The 12432-nt window shown below is 52.9% G+C and overlaps 1 protein-coding gene across 1 annotated transcript in view; it reads left to right on the forward strand.

Moving 5' to 3' along the window:
* The window catches only part of SDK2 (sidekick cell adhesion molecule 2), a 244242-nt gene that overhangs the window by 105469 nt on the left and 126341 nt on the right, over positions 1-12432 (forward strand). Inside the window, exon 2 of the mRNA XM_045182412.2 lies at positions 8968-9127. Coding sequence (XP_045038347.2) covers positions 8968-9127 — 160 coding nt within the window. The remainder of the gene's footprint in view (positions 1-8967; positions 9128-12432) is intronic.

Raw genomic sequence — 12432 nt, forward strand, 5'->3', positions numbered from 1 at the left:
TTCTCCTGCCAGTAGGCCTGTGAGGTGACATTACTATTGTCCCATTTCTCAGTTGAGGAAACTGAGATGTGGAGGGGTTACAGAGATGCCTGGGGTCACCTAGCTGGTGAGTGGCCAACTCAGCATTCAAACCCCATTCCAGGACCCAACCCACACTGTTACTCAGATCTTGCAGCATCAGAGCTGGAAAAGAACATAGGGAGTCCCCAGGAATGTCAGCCCCCAGGAGGGAGGTGACATGGCCAAGTTCAACAGCAAGTTCATTTGTTCACTTTTTCACCTGTGGGTGTTCCTTGGCTTGTAGACATACCACTTCAGTCTCTGCCTCGTTGCCACGCGGCCGTCTTCTCCTGTGTGTATGTTTCTATTCCTCTGTCTCTTCTTTTATAAAGATACCAGTCACATAGGGTCCACCCTATTCACCTCATCCTAGGATTAGGATATGGCCTCATCCTAACTAATTACATCGACAGTGACCCTGTTTCCAAATAGGGTCTCATCCTGAGGTATCAGAAAGGACATGAATGGGGGTGGGGGCCAGGCAACATTCAACCCAGAACAAGTATCAACTAGTCCTGCCTGGAGTTGATGTTATCAGCATCCCCTAGCTTTCACGTTGGACCACAGTGTCAGTCATTCATTCATCCATCCATTTCTTTGCCTCAGAATCTGTGCCCAGTGCTGGGGCAACAGAAAACCAGGAGGCATCATCCCAGACCAGTGGCCTCTGTGTGCTTTGTTCTTTCCTCTGTGACTTGTTGGCTTGACATACAATGAGCTGAGCAGCCTGGGTGGTGGGCTTGGGTCACACACCCCACCTTCCCCAGGCTGGACCCCTCCACCCCTCTCACTATTCTACAGGGCCATGTCGGGGCTCAGTTATGCTGGCTGCCCTGATGGCTAGGCCCCCCTAATCAGATTAGATGTGTATTCAAACAAATTGATGATCCGTTCCATTAGATGCTTTTTGAACACGCTTTTCTGAGTGAGAAATCCATTCAGCAGCAGCTGCGGAGGCAGGGGCATAATTGATTGTCGCACCCTCCCAGGCCCCCGACGTCAGAAGGTGCCTGGCTCCTGAAGGTCACTGGCGATGATTAGATGAAGGAGGTTGAGAGCCTTCTTTCTTGGCTAATGAAGCACTTGGCATGCAGGCAGCACCAGGGCTGAGCCGGGCCAGGCATCTGCCAGGAGAGAGGGGAGGAGCATAAATTAGCATCTCATTTGTGGGAGCAGCAGAGAGGATAGGGAAGCTGGGGTGGGGGCCTGAAGAGCTAAGGTGCGGCCATGCCCTGCTGGGTGGGGCAGGAGCAGGCCGGCCAAGTTGGGCATGGGGCTGGAAGGGAGATGGGAGCAGCTGGGAACCCTGGGTCCTGTGGTCTTTCTCAGCCTCCCAGAGCATTTCCTGTGGAGGGCAGGGGCTGGGACAGGGCCCACAGCACTCGCTTCCTGAGCCCCCTGCCATGCTTAGCACCTCCCTCACCTGGACTGAGGTGGAGGAGGGACCAGCTGGAACACTGACAGTGTACGAAACCCCCCCGCAACTCCAATTGTCTCCACCCGGCCTTGAGCCTTTGCTTAAGACCTAACAAGCCATCGCTGGGCAAGACTTGGTTCTTGAGCCAGCTGGGAGAAGCCGTGAGGGAGCTGAACCTGAAGGCTTAGAGTTGGGACATTCAAGACACTGGGAGCTCCTTAAAGGGATGGCTCTGAGATGCAGGAATCGGGTAGAACAACCCTAACACACCCTGCCCCGTTTCCCAGCTCCTCCCCATTTGATTACCTCCAAAGGTCCACATGGCAGGAAGAGCACCCAGTAGGTGCCAAGTACAGTGCTCTGAACTTGACTTACCTTAGCTCACTTGGTCCTCCCATCAGCCTCTGGGGCAGGGGTTGGAAGCTCTTGGTTACTCTGCTCAAGGTCAAACTTCAGTTAGCACAGCAACTGGGGTTCATACCCAGTTTCTTTTCTCCTACTGGGACCTTCAAGCCAGACCCCTGGGCAAGAGTGGCACCTGGAGGCTTACATGGTAAGCAGAGCTATGGAACAGGGGGCCCAGCCCAGCCTCTCCTTCTTCCTGAGGAGCCCCCGGAGCTCCAACCCCTGCCTCCTTCTCCTTGGCCCCTCACACCCGTAGATCTGTTCGTCTTCCGCACTGTCTGTCCTCCTTTACTCCCAGGCTTCTCATCCTGCTCCCACTAGCCCATCCCTGTGAACCCTGCCCCGAGGAGGACCAGTCTCACCCGGCATTCTGCTCCCTTATCCTTCCCGCTGATTCTCAGGACCCATTCCCAGCCAGCCTGCCTGTCTCACCCTCGGCCGCAGATTAGTTCTGGGGCCTCACATTGGAAACTGGAGAAACTGGGGTCACACAGCCAACATGACCCCTGCTTGTGGCTTCAAAGCCAGTGCCCTGGGAGAGGCCACCATCCCTCACTTGCCACCCGAGGCCACAGGTCAGAGTGTGAAGAGTAGGACAGCTGAGGGAAGCCAGGGGTCAATTATGGAAAAATCTGGAACCCACCAGATCTGAGTGCACGTCTGTAGCAGAGTCAAGTGACTGAACCCTCCTGCGTGTCCACTTTCCCATCTGCAGAAGGGGGATGGTGAGAGAGCACCTTTTTGAGAAGTTCTCGTGACTTCACGGAGACACTGGACAGAAAGTGCTCAGGTGTGGAGAGTTCCCTAAGTACAAAAGTGTGAGATCGGGGCAGCAGGACCGGGCGTGTGGGCACAGCAAGTGTGGGCAAAGGGGCCAGCCCTGTGCCCTGCTTCCTCTGGCCTGGAGCCTGGCCTGCTCAGGTCAGTGGCCAGCCAGCTCCAGGGAGGGGACCGGGTTAGGAGGCCAGCTCCAGGGAGCACAGGCTTTCCAGCCAGTGACCAGACAGCAGGTCGTGGAGGCTAATCCAGGACAAAGTGCCTGGATTAACGTCACTGGGGGACGGTGAGGGGAGATCTTTTGTAAGAATCCCAACCTCCACCTACTTCCACGCATTCCAGAGAGGTCCCCATGACTGAGTGGTCACTGTGGGCCCAGGAGGAAGCTGCTAAAAGAGAGAGGCTTTGGGCCCTGGCCAGTGTGGCTCAGAGGTTCGAGGGCCATCCCATAACTGAAAGGTTACAGGTTCAGTCCCCGGTCCGATCACTTGAGGGAGGCAACCAATCGATGTTTCTCTCTCTTCCTTCCTCTCTCCTGTCCTCTCTCTCTAAAAGCAAGAAAAGAATGTATTTGGGTGGGAATTTTGAAAAGAGAGAGGCTTTGAAGGGTTTTAGAGCTGGGAAGGGCATTTGTCCAGGCCTAGTGCCCCTTGAAGCTGGCCCTAGAGGGCAGATAAACATCTTTTGGGCAATTAGGTGGCCTGGGCCTGCTGGGAAGTCAAATTCCCGGGGAGAGAGAGAGACTCCAGAGAAAGATGACATTATTGCACGCTCGCTGGGGGCTGAGGGGAGGGGAGGGGTTGAAGTTGAGATAAGTTTCTGTATGGGGCCATTTAGCCTAGAGCCCAGAGGGAAGGATGACAATGGGGGTATTTATTGGGAATATCAAGGGAAAGAGAGGCAGGGGCCTGCTGAAGTGGTATGAGAAATGAAGAGGCCCCGGCCCCGGACTGAGGCCTCTTGTCTGCCTCTGAAGGCGGCTCTTCCTTCAAAGGGTCTCAGGCTCGGGTGGTCAGAGACCCCCAGCCTTGCCGAACCCCTGTGTCCCAGGCACACCAAAGGCCTGCCTGTGCCTCTGTCGCCAGCAGGACTGCCCTGGGACTGCTCTCCCTACACACTCACACCCATGTGTACACATGTATGTATCAATCTGATTATGAATAAGTGACCCGTTTATGCCTGTACGACCCAGCATGAAAGTTACAAAAGGTATAGAGTGAAAACGAGTCCCCAGCCACCCAGTGCTCCCTGAAACACCACTGAGCCCAGGGTCTTACGTAATACCCCCCAAAAAACCTACGCTATACAAGCAAATATATTTTTATACTTGAAGAAGAAAACACTTGTACACAAATAGTAACAGATTACACACCCCATTCTACACCTTCCTTTTTTTTCACTTAACAATAGTTCTCAAAAATGGTTTCAGAGCCTTATGCAGGAGAATTCTGTTATTGGGAGATGCAATTATTTCTTTTGTTTTTTTTTTAAATCCTCACCTGAGGGTATGTTCACTGATTTTGGAGAGACAGGAAGGGGGAGAGAGAGAGAGAGAGATGAACGTGAGGGAGAAACATCTATCGGCGGCCTCCCCTACACGCCCGACCAGGGGTCAGACTCACAACGCAGGCGTGTTCCCTGACCAGGGGTCACACCCACAGCACTTTGATGTATGGGATGGTGTTCCCACCAACTGACCCACCTGGCCAGGGCCGTGCAATCATTTCTTTAGCCAGTGCCTTCCTGACAGACGTTCAGGGTATTTCTGAGCTTTTGCTGTTCCAGAACAGAGAGCGGCTGTGAAATGCTGCCGTGCCCCTTGCCCAGGTCTGTCTGTGGAGGATAAATTCCTTGCAGAGTTGGTGGGTGAGTGGAAGGGTGCATTTTTCATTTTGGTGAGAATTGCCAAATTGCTCCCTGTAGTTGTCTTCCCAAGTGACAGTTCCCAGGGCTTGTGCGAGCATGCCTAAGTCTCCAAAGGCTGGCCAACTCAGGGTATTATCACACGTTCAGATCTTGGCCGGAAGTGATAGGAAAAGACGGTATCTTAGTGAGTTTCAGTTTGCCTTTCTCTTATCCTGAGGTTCAGCATCTTTGTATGTGTCAGAGTTATTTGTAATTCTTTTCTGCAAACTGTTCGTATCCTTTGCCCATTTTTCTGTTGGTTTGTTTATCTTTTTCTTATTGATTTATGGGAATATTTTTTTATATCAAGAAAACGAGCTCTTTGTCCATGATAAAAGTTGCGGATATTTTCCCCCAGTTTGTCATCTTGTCGCTTCTTTTTGTTTATGGGTCTTTTTTTACCCCCATGCACAATTTTTATGTGGTTGAAGGCATCAATCTGTTTTACGACTTTCTGGAGTTTCTGTAGTACTTAGAAAGTACTTGGCGAATACTTCGCTTTGCCAAGTTTATATATTTTTAAACCGCTGTGATTTTTTCTAGTTCTTTTAGAATTTTATTTTTCATGTTTAAAACATTGATCCATCTAGCATTTATTTTGAGGTAAAGTGTGAAGAAGAGATTCAACTTTTTTTCTCTCCCAAACGGCTCCCTAGCGGTTCCAAAGCCATTTGTTGAATAATCGGCCTTCCCCCCACTGACTTGGCATTCTACTTTCATCATATATGAAATCACCCCATATGTACTGGGGTCTATTTCTAGACTTTTTAGTCTATTACTTCATCCGTCTACTTGTACAAGAACATATTGTTTTAATTATTGAAGCTTTAGAATATGGTTCAATATCTGTGCTGGTCTCCTCTACTTACCATTCTTTTTCAGAATTTTCTTGGCTATTCTTTTGCGGGTGTTTTTTTCAATGTGAACTGTAGAATCTTTTAGCCTAGTTTAAAAAAAAATCCATCCTGTGTGTGTATTTTCAAAGTGAGGAAAACTTTTAGAGAATGACTTGTGCATAATGTCGATTCCTCCTGACCACAGTTCTCCTCTCTGGGGGCCCCTCCCCGCAGAAGTGGCCGGCGGGGCTGCGGGTACACTCGGCAAGTCGTGCACCGCACAGTCCAGGGACGAAGGCTGAAGGGAATTGCCGGCCCCTGCCAGTGGGGGCTGAGCTCTTCTCTCAGGAGTCATCCACACATACGATCAATAGTAGTAGCGGCTGAAAGTGCCACTTTTCTAGGATTTTATGTTAAATTATTGATCCTCCTAACAATTGACAGCTAAGGAAACTGAGGTACAAAAAGGTTAAGTAACCTGTCCAAGGTCAGTGATTGGTGTTTCTGTGCATTCAGGGCACAGAAATCTGTTCCTGCCCGGAAACGCACACGCACAGAGATCGAGATGCACACAGACACACACACACAGAAGCTCACACAGGTGCACACACATGAACACACACCCGCTTAGCCTCTCCCAGGCCACCTGGTGAGAATAAAGTGGCATGAGGGATGCAGAGCACCCAACTCAGGGCCTGTGCCCAGCAGGTCCTCAGGAAGGGATAGCCATCTCCCGCCTCCCCACCCCCCGCGGCTTCCCCCAACATTTTCTGCAGCCGCCGCTGGAATCAACCCGCCCAAGCAAAAGTCTTTCGGCTCCAGGCCGGCACCCCCAGGAGAGCCAGAGGAGGGAACTGGCAAATGCAGAGCTGGGAGCAAATTGCTCAGCGAGCGGTTTACAGAAGCGAGGAGGTCTGGGCGCAGAGCACGTGTGTGCGCGTGTGTGCGTGCAAGCACATACACCCCCCTGCGCACACACACCCCAACTGTGCTGGCTGTGAGTCAGCCCCACATCCAAGGGATTGAATCACTCCAGGGCTGGGAATGTTATTGTTTTAAAACAAACGAGTGATGACAGGAACTAACAGAGGGTTTTTAAAAACGCGATTCAAAGGGCTCTTGAAAGCTGCTGGAGAATATGAATGAGGCTTTGAAGTGCGAATGTGCCCATTCGTTAAACTGAGAGCAGAGCTGGAGGCTTCAATGGCAGGCAGGCAGAGAATGGGCTTCCCCCCCCCTTTTTTTCTCTTTTTTTCTTTTTTTCCTAGGCAAATGAGTGGCTGCTAGCCTCTCTGCCCTCTGCCACTGGCCGGTGGTGGACTGAGACCCCAGCAGCCGGGGACTGGGGGCACTAGCCACTCCGCTGAGTACAGGCTGTAAAAGAGGCACCTTTCCAACGTACGGCGGTGTGCTGACATGACAGTCGTTAGGAGTGATGGAGAGACGTGCACAGAAGCAGCACCAAATCCACAGCTGAAACATCGGCGGTCACACGGAGACAGTGGTCCAGGGTGGCTTTCTGTGCGGGTCTGCGCTTCCTCTCCTGGCTGCCTGTGGTCCTCCCTGGTCTGCATCTCGGTGGCCCCCACCGTGAGGGTCTGCAGCAAGAATGGGGTTCAAGGAAGACTCCACCAAACATTTATAATTTAGACACTCATCAGACTGTGACGTTGGGCTTGGGGTGGGGGTGGCTAAGCAGCCTAGGTCCCAAACACACATTATGGCTTCTCTTGAGTTACCAGTCTGTGCTGGAACCCAGCCTGTGGCTTTGACACAAACACTGGCCCAAACTGACCATGGATGCCCAATTCTGGCTAAATATGAGAATGAAAGGATAGGCTTCAGGTCCAGGGCTCCAGGCCCCACTGACTCCCTCAGCGGTCACCTGCCATGCAGGAGGGGCCCATCTTCTCCCATTCCTAGTGGGCCGACCAGCCCCTCCCAGTGGCATCTCAGTTTACTCCCCTCCACCTTTACGTCACCCTCTCCCCAGCCCCTGGCACTTGCCCCTTCTCTTCTTCCCTGGCTTGAGTCAGTTTCTTAGCCCCAAAAAGTAGTGTCTTATGGTTTCTACCCTCTAGACTCATAGAGGAAAGCTAGCTCTGGGCCAAGGCATGTGTGGGGCTCCAGCCAGCACTAGATGGCAGCCCCTCCCTGGGAGGGACATTCATGCTTTTGTTTTAGGGAAAGACATGAACATTTGCAGAACATCTACCCTAGCATTTTCACAAGTATTATTTCATGTAATCCTTATGACATCGAGGTACTGATTTCTCTCCGTATCTCTTGATGGAGAAATTGAGACTCAGGAAAATGAATACTTGTCCTCACCCACACAGCTGAAGTGGTAGGCTGAGTGCAGTCAGAATGTGGATGATGGGACCGTCACCATGGGCCTGGAGGACAGGACACCCACTGCCTGTCCTGCCAGCAGCTTCCTGCCTGGCTTTGAGCACGTCCCACCCCTCAGGCACAGAGTGATGGCAGAACATGCTGGACTTGGCCTGGCTAGTCTGGACCTGGGCTTAGCGGCCACGTGGCCATGGGGTCACTGAGCTGTACCCCTTATCACAGCAGGAGCACTGCTTCGAACATCGTGAGTACATGAGCTATTGAGGGGTGCTCTGCGGACCCCGCTTGCTCCACTTCAAATGCAAGGGCTCAGTGGCACATGCTCTGGGAATCTGTTTGCGTATTAAAGCTATCTCCTCCCTTCCACATCCCAGCTTCTTCAAGTCAGGTGCAGGGGCAGGTAGGTGCTCAGCCTCTGGGCTGGCTCTGCCCCTCCCAGCTGTGTGACCCCCAGCAGGCTTCTAACCCTTCTCTAAGAGGTGGACTTTGATCCTATCTTGTTGTGGGGTTGTATGTGGAGCGAATGAGCATTGTTAAAGCATCAAACAGTCCAGAAACTAGCAGGTGCTTTAGTCCTTTTTGTTCCAGATGTGGGTGTCTCCCCTGGCCCCACCCCATCCCCCAAAGGGCAGGCAGGCTCAATGATGCACGTGGAGGGCCCCCTCCCCGTTCCTCTCTTTCTCCCTCTCCTTTTGTCAGCCCCTTGTCTGTTTTGCCACCCCTTCTCTCCCACTGAGCAGAAGAGCAGGCAGGTCTAAGTGTTCCCCTGGAGGCCGGGGCCTGGAGTGCATTGTGTTCGTTGAGGGAAGCTGTGGAGGACTTGCGCTTGGGTGGGCTGACTGAGTCAGGTCAGAAGATTATGGTGACTCTGCAGAGGTGTAGCAATGACTGGACCCCACTCCCACAGCCTGGGAAGGGGCGCTTCCTCTGTCCAGGGAGCTGACCTGGTGTGTGAATGGGACAGTCAAGGCAGGCTGGCGCAGCACCAAGGACAGGAGGATCTAGCAGCCTGGCAGTGGAAGAGACCCCTTGGGTGGACTCTGCCCTGGATTTCCCCTGAAGTCAGACTTACTCAAGTTCAAGTCCTTCCCTGCAAAACCTTGGGCAAGTTACCTGGCTGCACCTGCTCCTTCTGCCTAAGGGCATTAGCTCTCTAAATAAGTAACTGAATAAAGGTGAGCAAAGATAACAGTGGCTTGTGTCTGTTTCCCACAGATGACGTGGCCCCCTATTTCAAGACAGAGCCGGTGCGGACGCAGGTGCACCTGGAGGGAAACCGCCTGGTGCTCACGTGCATGGCCGAGGGCAGCTGGCCGCTGGAGTTCAAGTGGCTCCACAACAACAGGGAGCTGACCAAGTTCTCCCTGGAGTACAGGCAAGCCACGCCTCCCCTCCCCTTCCTCCTGGCTGCCAGGGTCACTGCCATGCCCTGGGTACCATGGGCATGAAAGAGTACCAGGGAGGGGGTCCCGTACAGCAGTTTGGGGACGGGATTCCCGTTCCAGTGCAACTGAGAGTCTGGGGTAGCAGAAAGTGGGGGCCAAAGACAGCCCTGCCCCAGGCATGGGAAGACCCGTCCCTGCTGAGCCCAGAGAATGTCTGGGAGGTGGGCCAGGGCACTGTCCAGACAGGGTGGCCCTCAAAACAGTGGATGGGGAGGAGGGGGTGATGGGGGAGGGGCACTCACCATCAGCAGCCAGGCTGTTGCCCTGGCTGTGACCAGAGCCCCTTCCTTCTCTCCCCACTGAGAAGAACCTTGCTGTGTCTATGGGGCACTATAGGTGGGGCCTGTGCTCAGCAGAGGGGTGCGGCTGAGGCACCCCAGGCCCAGTAAGAGAGGAGCATGTCTGTTTGGGGGAACCATTGCGGTGGGACATGGAGGTGGCCCAACCAGGGTCTCTAGGTTATCTCCACTCCCTTTTTGTGCCCTCGCACTGAGCTCTGGGCTGGGCTGGCCCCTACCTCCCCAGGACACTGCCCAGTGGGGACAAAGGAGAGGCTGGAAGGAGAACAGGGTCTCAGAAGGAGGGTTTGCTGCCAGAAGTGGTCATGGGGGGCAGCTACTCCCCCAGCCCAGCTGGCCTCCAGCCCTTCGGGCCCCTCTCTGGCTCCTCTCCTCCCCTCCCCTCTTACTGGTGAGTAATCCCCAGCCTGATGTGCATAATCGGTTTTGTTGGGGGGAAAAAAGCTTGTCTTGCCCTGAGGATGTGGATACAAATCTGCCCCCAGGGACAGGAATGCAAATGGGAGGAGGGAGTTCAATTGCTAGAGGATCTGCCCTTTCAAGAGAATGATCCTCTTCTTTACAAAGAGGGAGACCAGAGTTTGGGTTGACTTCTGCCCCGACCTTGGCCTGCATGGGCTAGTGGGTATGGCCACTTTGGCAAAGGAAGGAGCAGGGTGCCGGGGCAAGAGGACCACCTTCCGCCCTGGACGGTGAGAGATGGACCACGAAGCCAGAGACCCTCCATTGCTGGCTACTCCAGGCATCAAGTCTCCAGGGAGCCCATGAGGAGACGGGGTGGGGGGCGAGCAGTGAGTGGGGAGGCACTCTCTCCCTGAACAGCCCCTGCAATGGTTTATAGTGAGGGACTCAGAGGCACTCCAGGCCACTGTCTGGCAGCACTGGGCAGTTTGACAGCCTCTGTGAGGAGCCCCTGCATCCTCCTGGGTACAGCATGTACCTGAAGGCACGCAGATGGCACACCACGGGTGGCAGGGGTGCTGGAGCCTCCCAGCCTGCCCTTGACTTCCACTGGCAGAAGCTGGAGGCAGGATCTAGGAGGAGGAGAGCTGGTTCTTTGTCTTTTGGTGCCTGGGAACCGTAAGGATGCAAGCAGGGGCACCACACAGAAGCAGGTTGCGTGCGGGTCAGACTTGCCCCACAATGGAATGGGCTTCCTTTGGCAACAGTCAGTTCTGGGGGCATCCAGCTCATAGTCAGAGTCCAGCTGTTGACAGTGGTCACGATGACGATAATAATCAGAACTGATATGGTGATAGACGTTGTGATGTGCACTCTGTGGTTATCGATCTTCTCCTGAGAGCAATCCTGTGTTCCCCATTCTGCAGATGAGCAAACCGAGGCCTAGAGAGATTAAACAATTTACCCGGGGTCAGACTGTTGAGCTGGGCTTTAGTTAGAAGTCGTCTGACTTCTTTACCATCCACATGGCCTCTCATTGAAGAAGGATCGCTTCCTTAATGTGTACCCCAAGCAATCTGTCTGCTAACTGTGAACCGTGCTCTCCAAATTCTAGAAAACAAAGCAGTGGAGAGAAGGCTAATATGCCATCTCAGAACTTGGTTGGGTGAAGCCATTCAGGGTACACAAATGAGTTTCCACTAGGGGCACCTGTCCCCAGCCTCCTCACCCCCAGTAAGGCTGGCTGAGGAGCACTCTGATGGGCCAGGCCTCCATCGGGCCACAGGGCACCGTGTGGCAGCCCCACACTAGAGCCACATGGTGGGAAGAAGGGTGAGAGCTGTTGGTGGAAGAAGGAAAGGGGGGACAGAAGTCACCAATGCCCACATCACCAGCCCTGTCCCCAGTGAGGGCCTGGCTCACAGCAGGTGCTTCCTTCCTTCCTTCCTTGCTTTCTTTCCTTTCCTTCCTTCCTTCCTTCCTCTCCTTTCCTTTCCTTTTAATTTTGAGGTTTTCAAGCCTTAGAAAAATTGTGAGCATAGCACCATAAATCCCCGTACACACGTTGCCATTCACCAGTTGTTACCATTCACGTTATGTCTGTGCTCGCTTGCTGTCTCCACACACACACACACACACACACACACACACACACACACACGCACTTTGTTGCCGAGTTACTTAGGAGTTGCAGACCTGATGTTCCTTTACCTCTAAGTAGAATTTACTACAGAACCACAATACAATTTTTACCCCCGAGAAATTCCGCATGGATACCGTGCTACTGTCTACTACACAGTCCCGATTTCTCCGTTTGTCCCAACTATTTCCTTCGTGGTTAGGGTTAGTGTCATTGCTTGATACGGGATCTGATGAAGGAACACACGCTGAATTTAGTTGTCATGACTCTTAGACGTTAGACTCCTTAAATCTAGAACTATTCCTCACTTTTATCCTTTCACAGCATCAACAGTTTTGAGAGTTCAGGGACTTTTGTCCTCCAGTGTGGACTTGTCCGGTCATAGCTTCATAATCACACTCACACTCAACTTTTTGGGCCAGAATATCACACCGATGTGCACCCTTCTCCTTGCTTCACCCTTGAAGGCACCAACTATTAGTGACGGTAGGTTTGATCAGCTGGTCGAGGTGGCATTCGCCAGCTTTCTCCATTGTCGAAGGATGGAGGTACTTTCTCCCCTTTGGATGACAACTTGGGTCTGTGTGAATATCCTTGTCTCCAGGAGGCCCACACCCATTCTTCGGCATCCGCCGATGAGCCGGACCTGAGTAAATGATCACCCTGGTGGTTGTGATTAGCAGGTTTTCTTTCCTTATCATTCCCTTTACTTCTACTGGTTGGCGTCTTTCTGTCAGAAAGGAGCTGTCCTCTCTCACCCCCTTTGAAGTATTAGCATCAGTATGAGCTCATGGATAATTTCTCCTCAGTGTGTTTCTATCCCTCCCCGTCATTATTCATTTTGGCACACGTACTAACCCAAACTTGGCCTGGGGAGCTTCTTCGAGCCTGATCC

The sequence above is a fragment of the Desmodus rotundus genome, chromosome 9 (genome assembly GCF_022682495.2).
Source record: "Desmodus rotundus isolate HL8 chromosome 9, HLdesRot8A.1, whole genome shotgun sequence".
Taxonomy (NCBI): domain Eukaryota; kingdom Metazoa; phylum Chordata; class Mammalia; order Chiroptera; family Phyllostomidae; genus Desmodus; species Desmodus rotundus.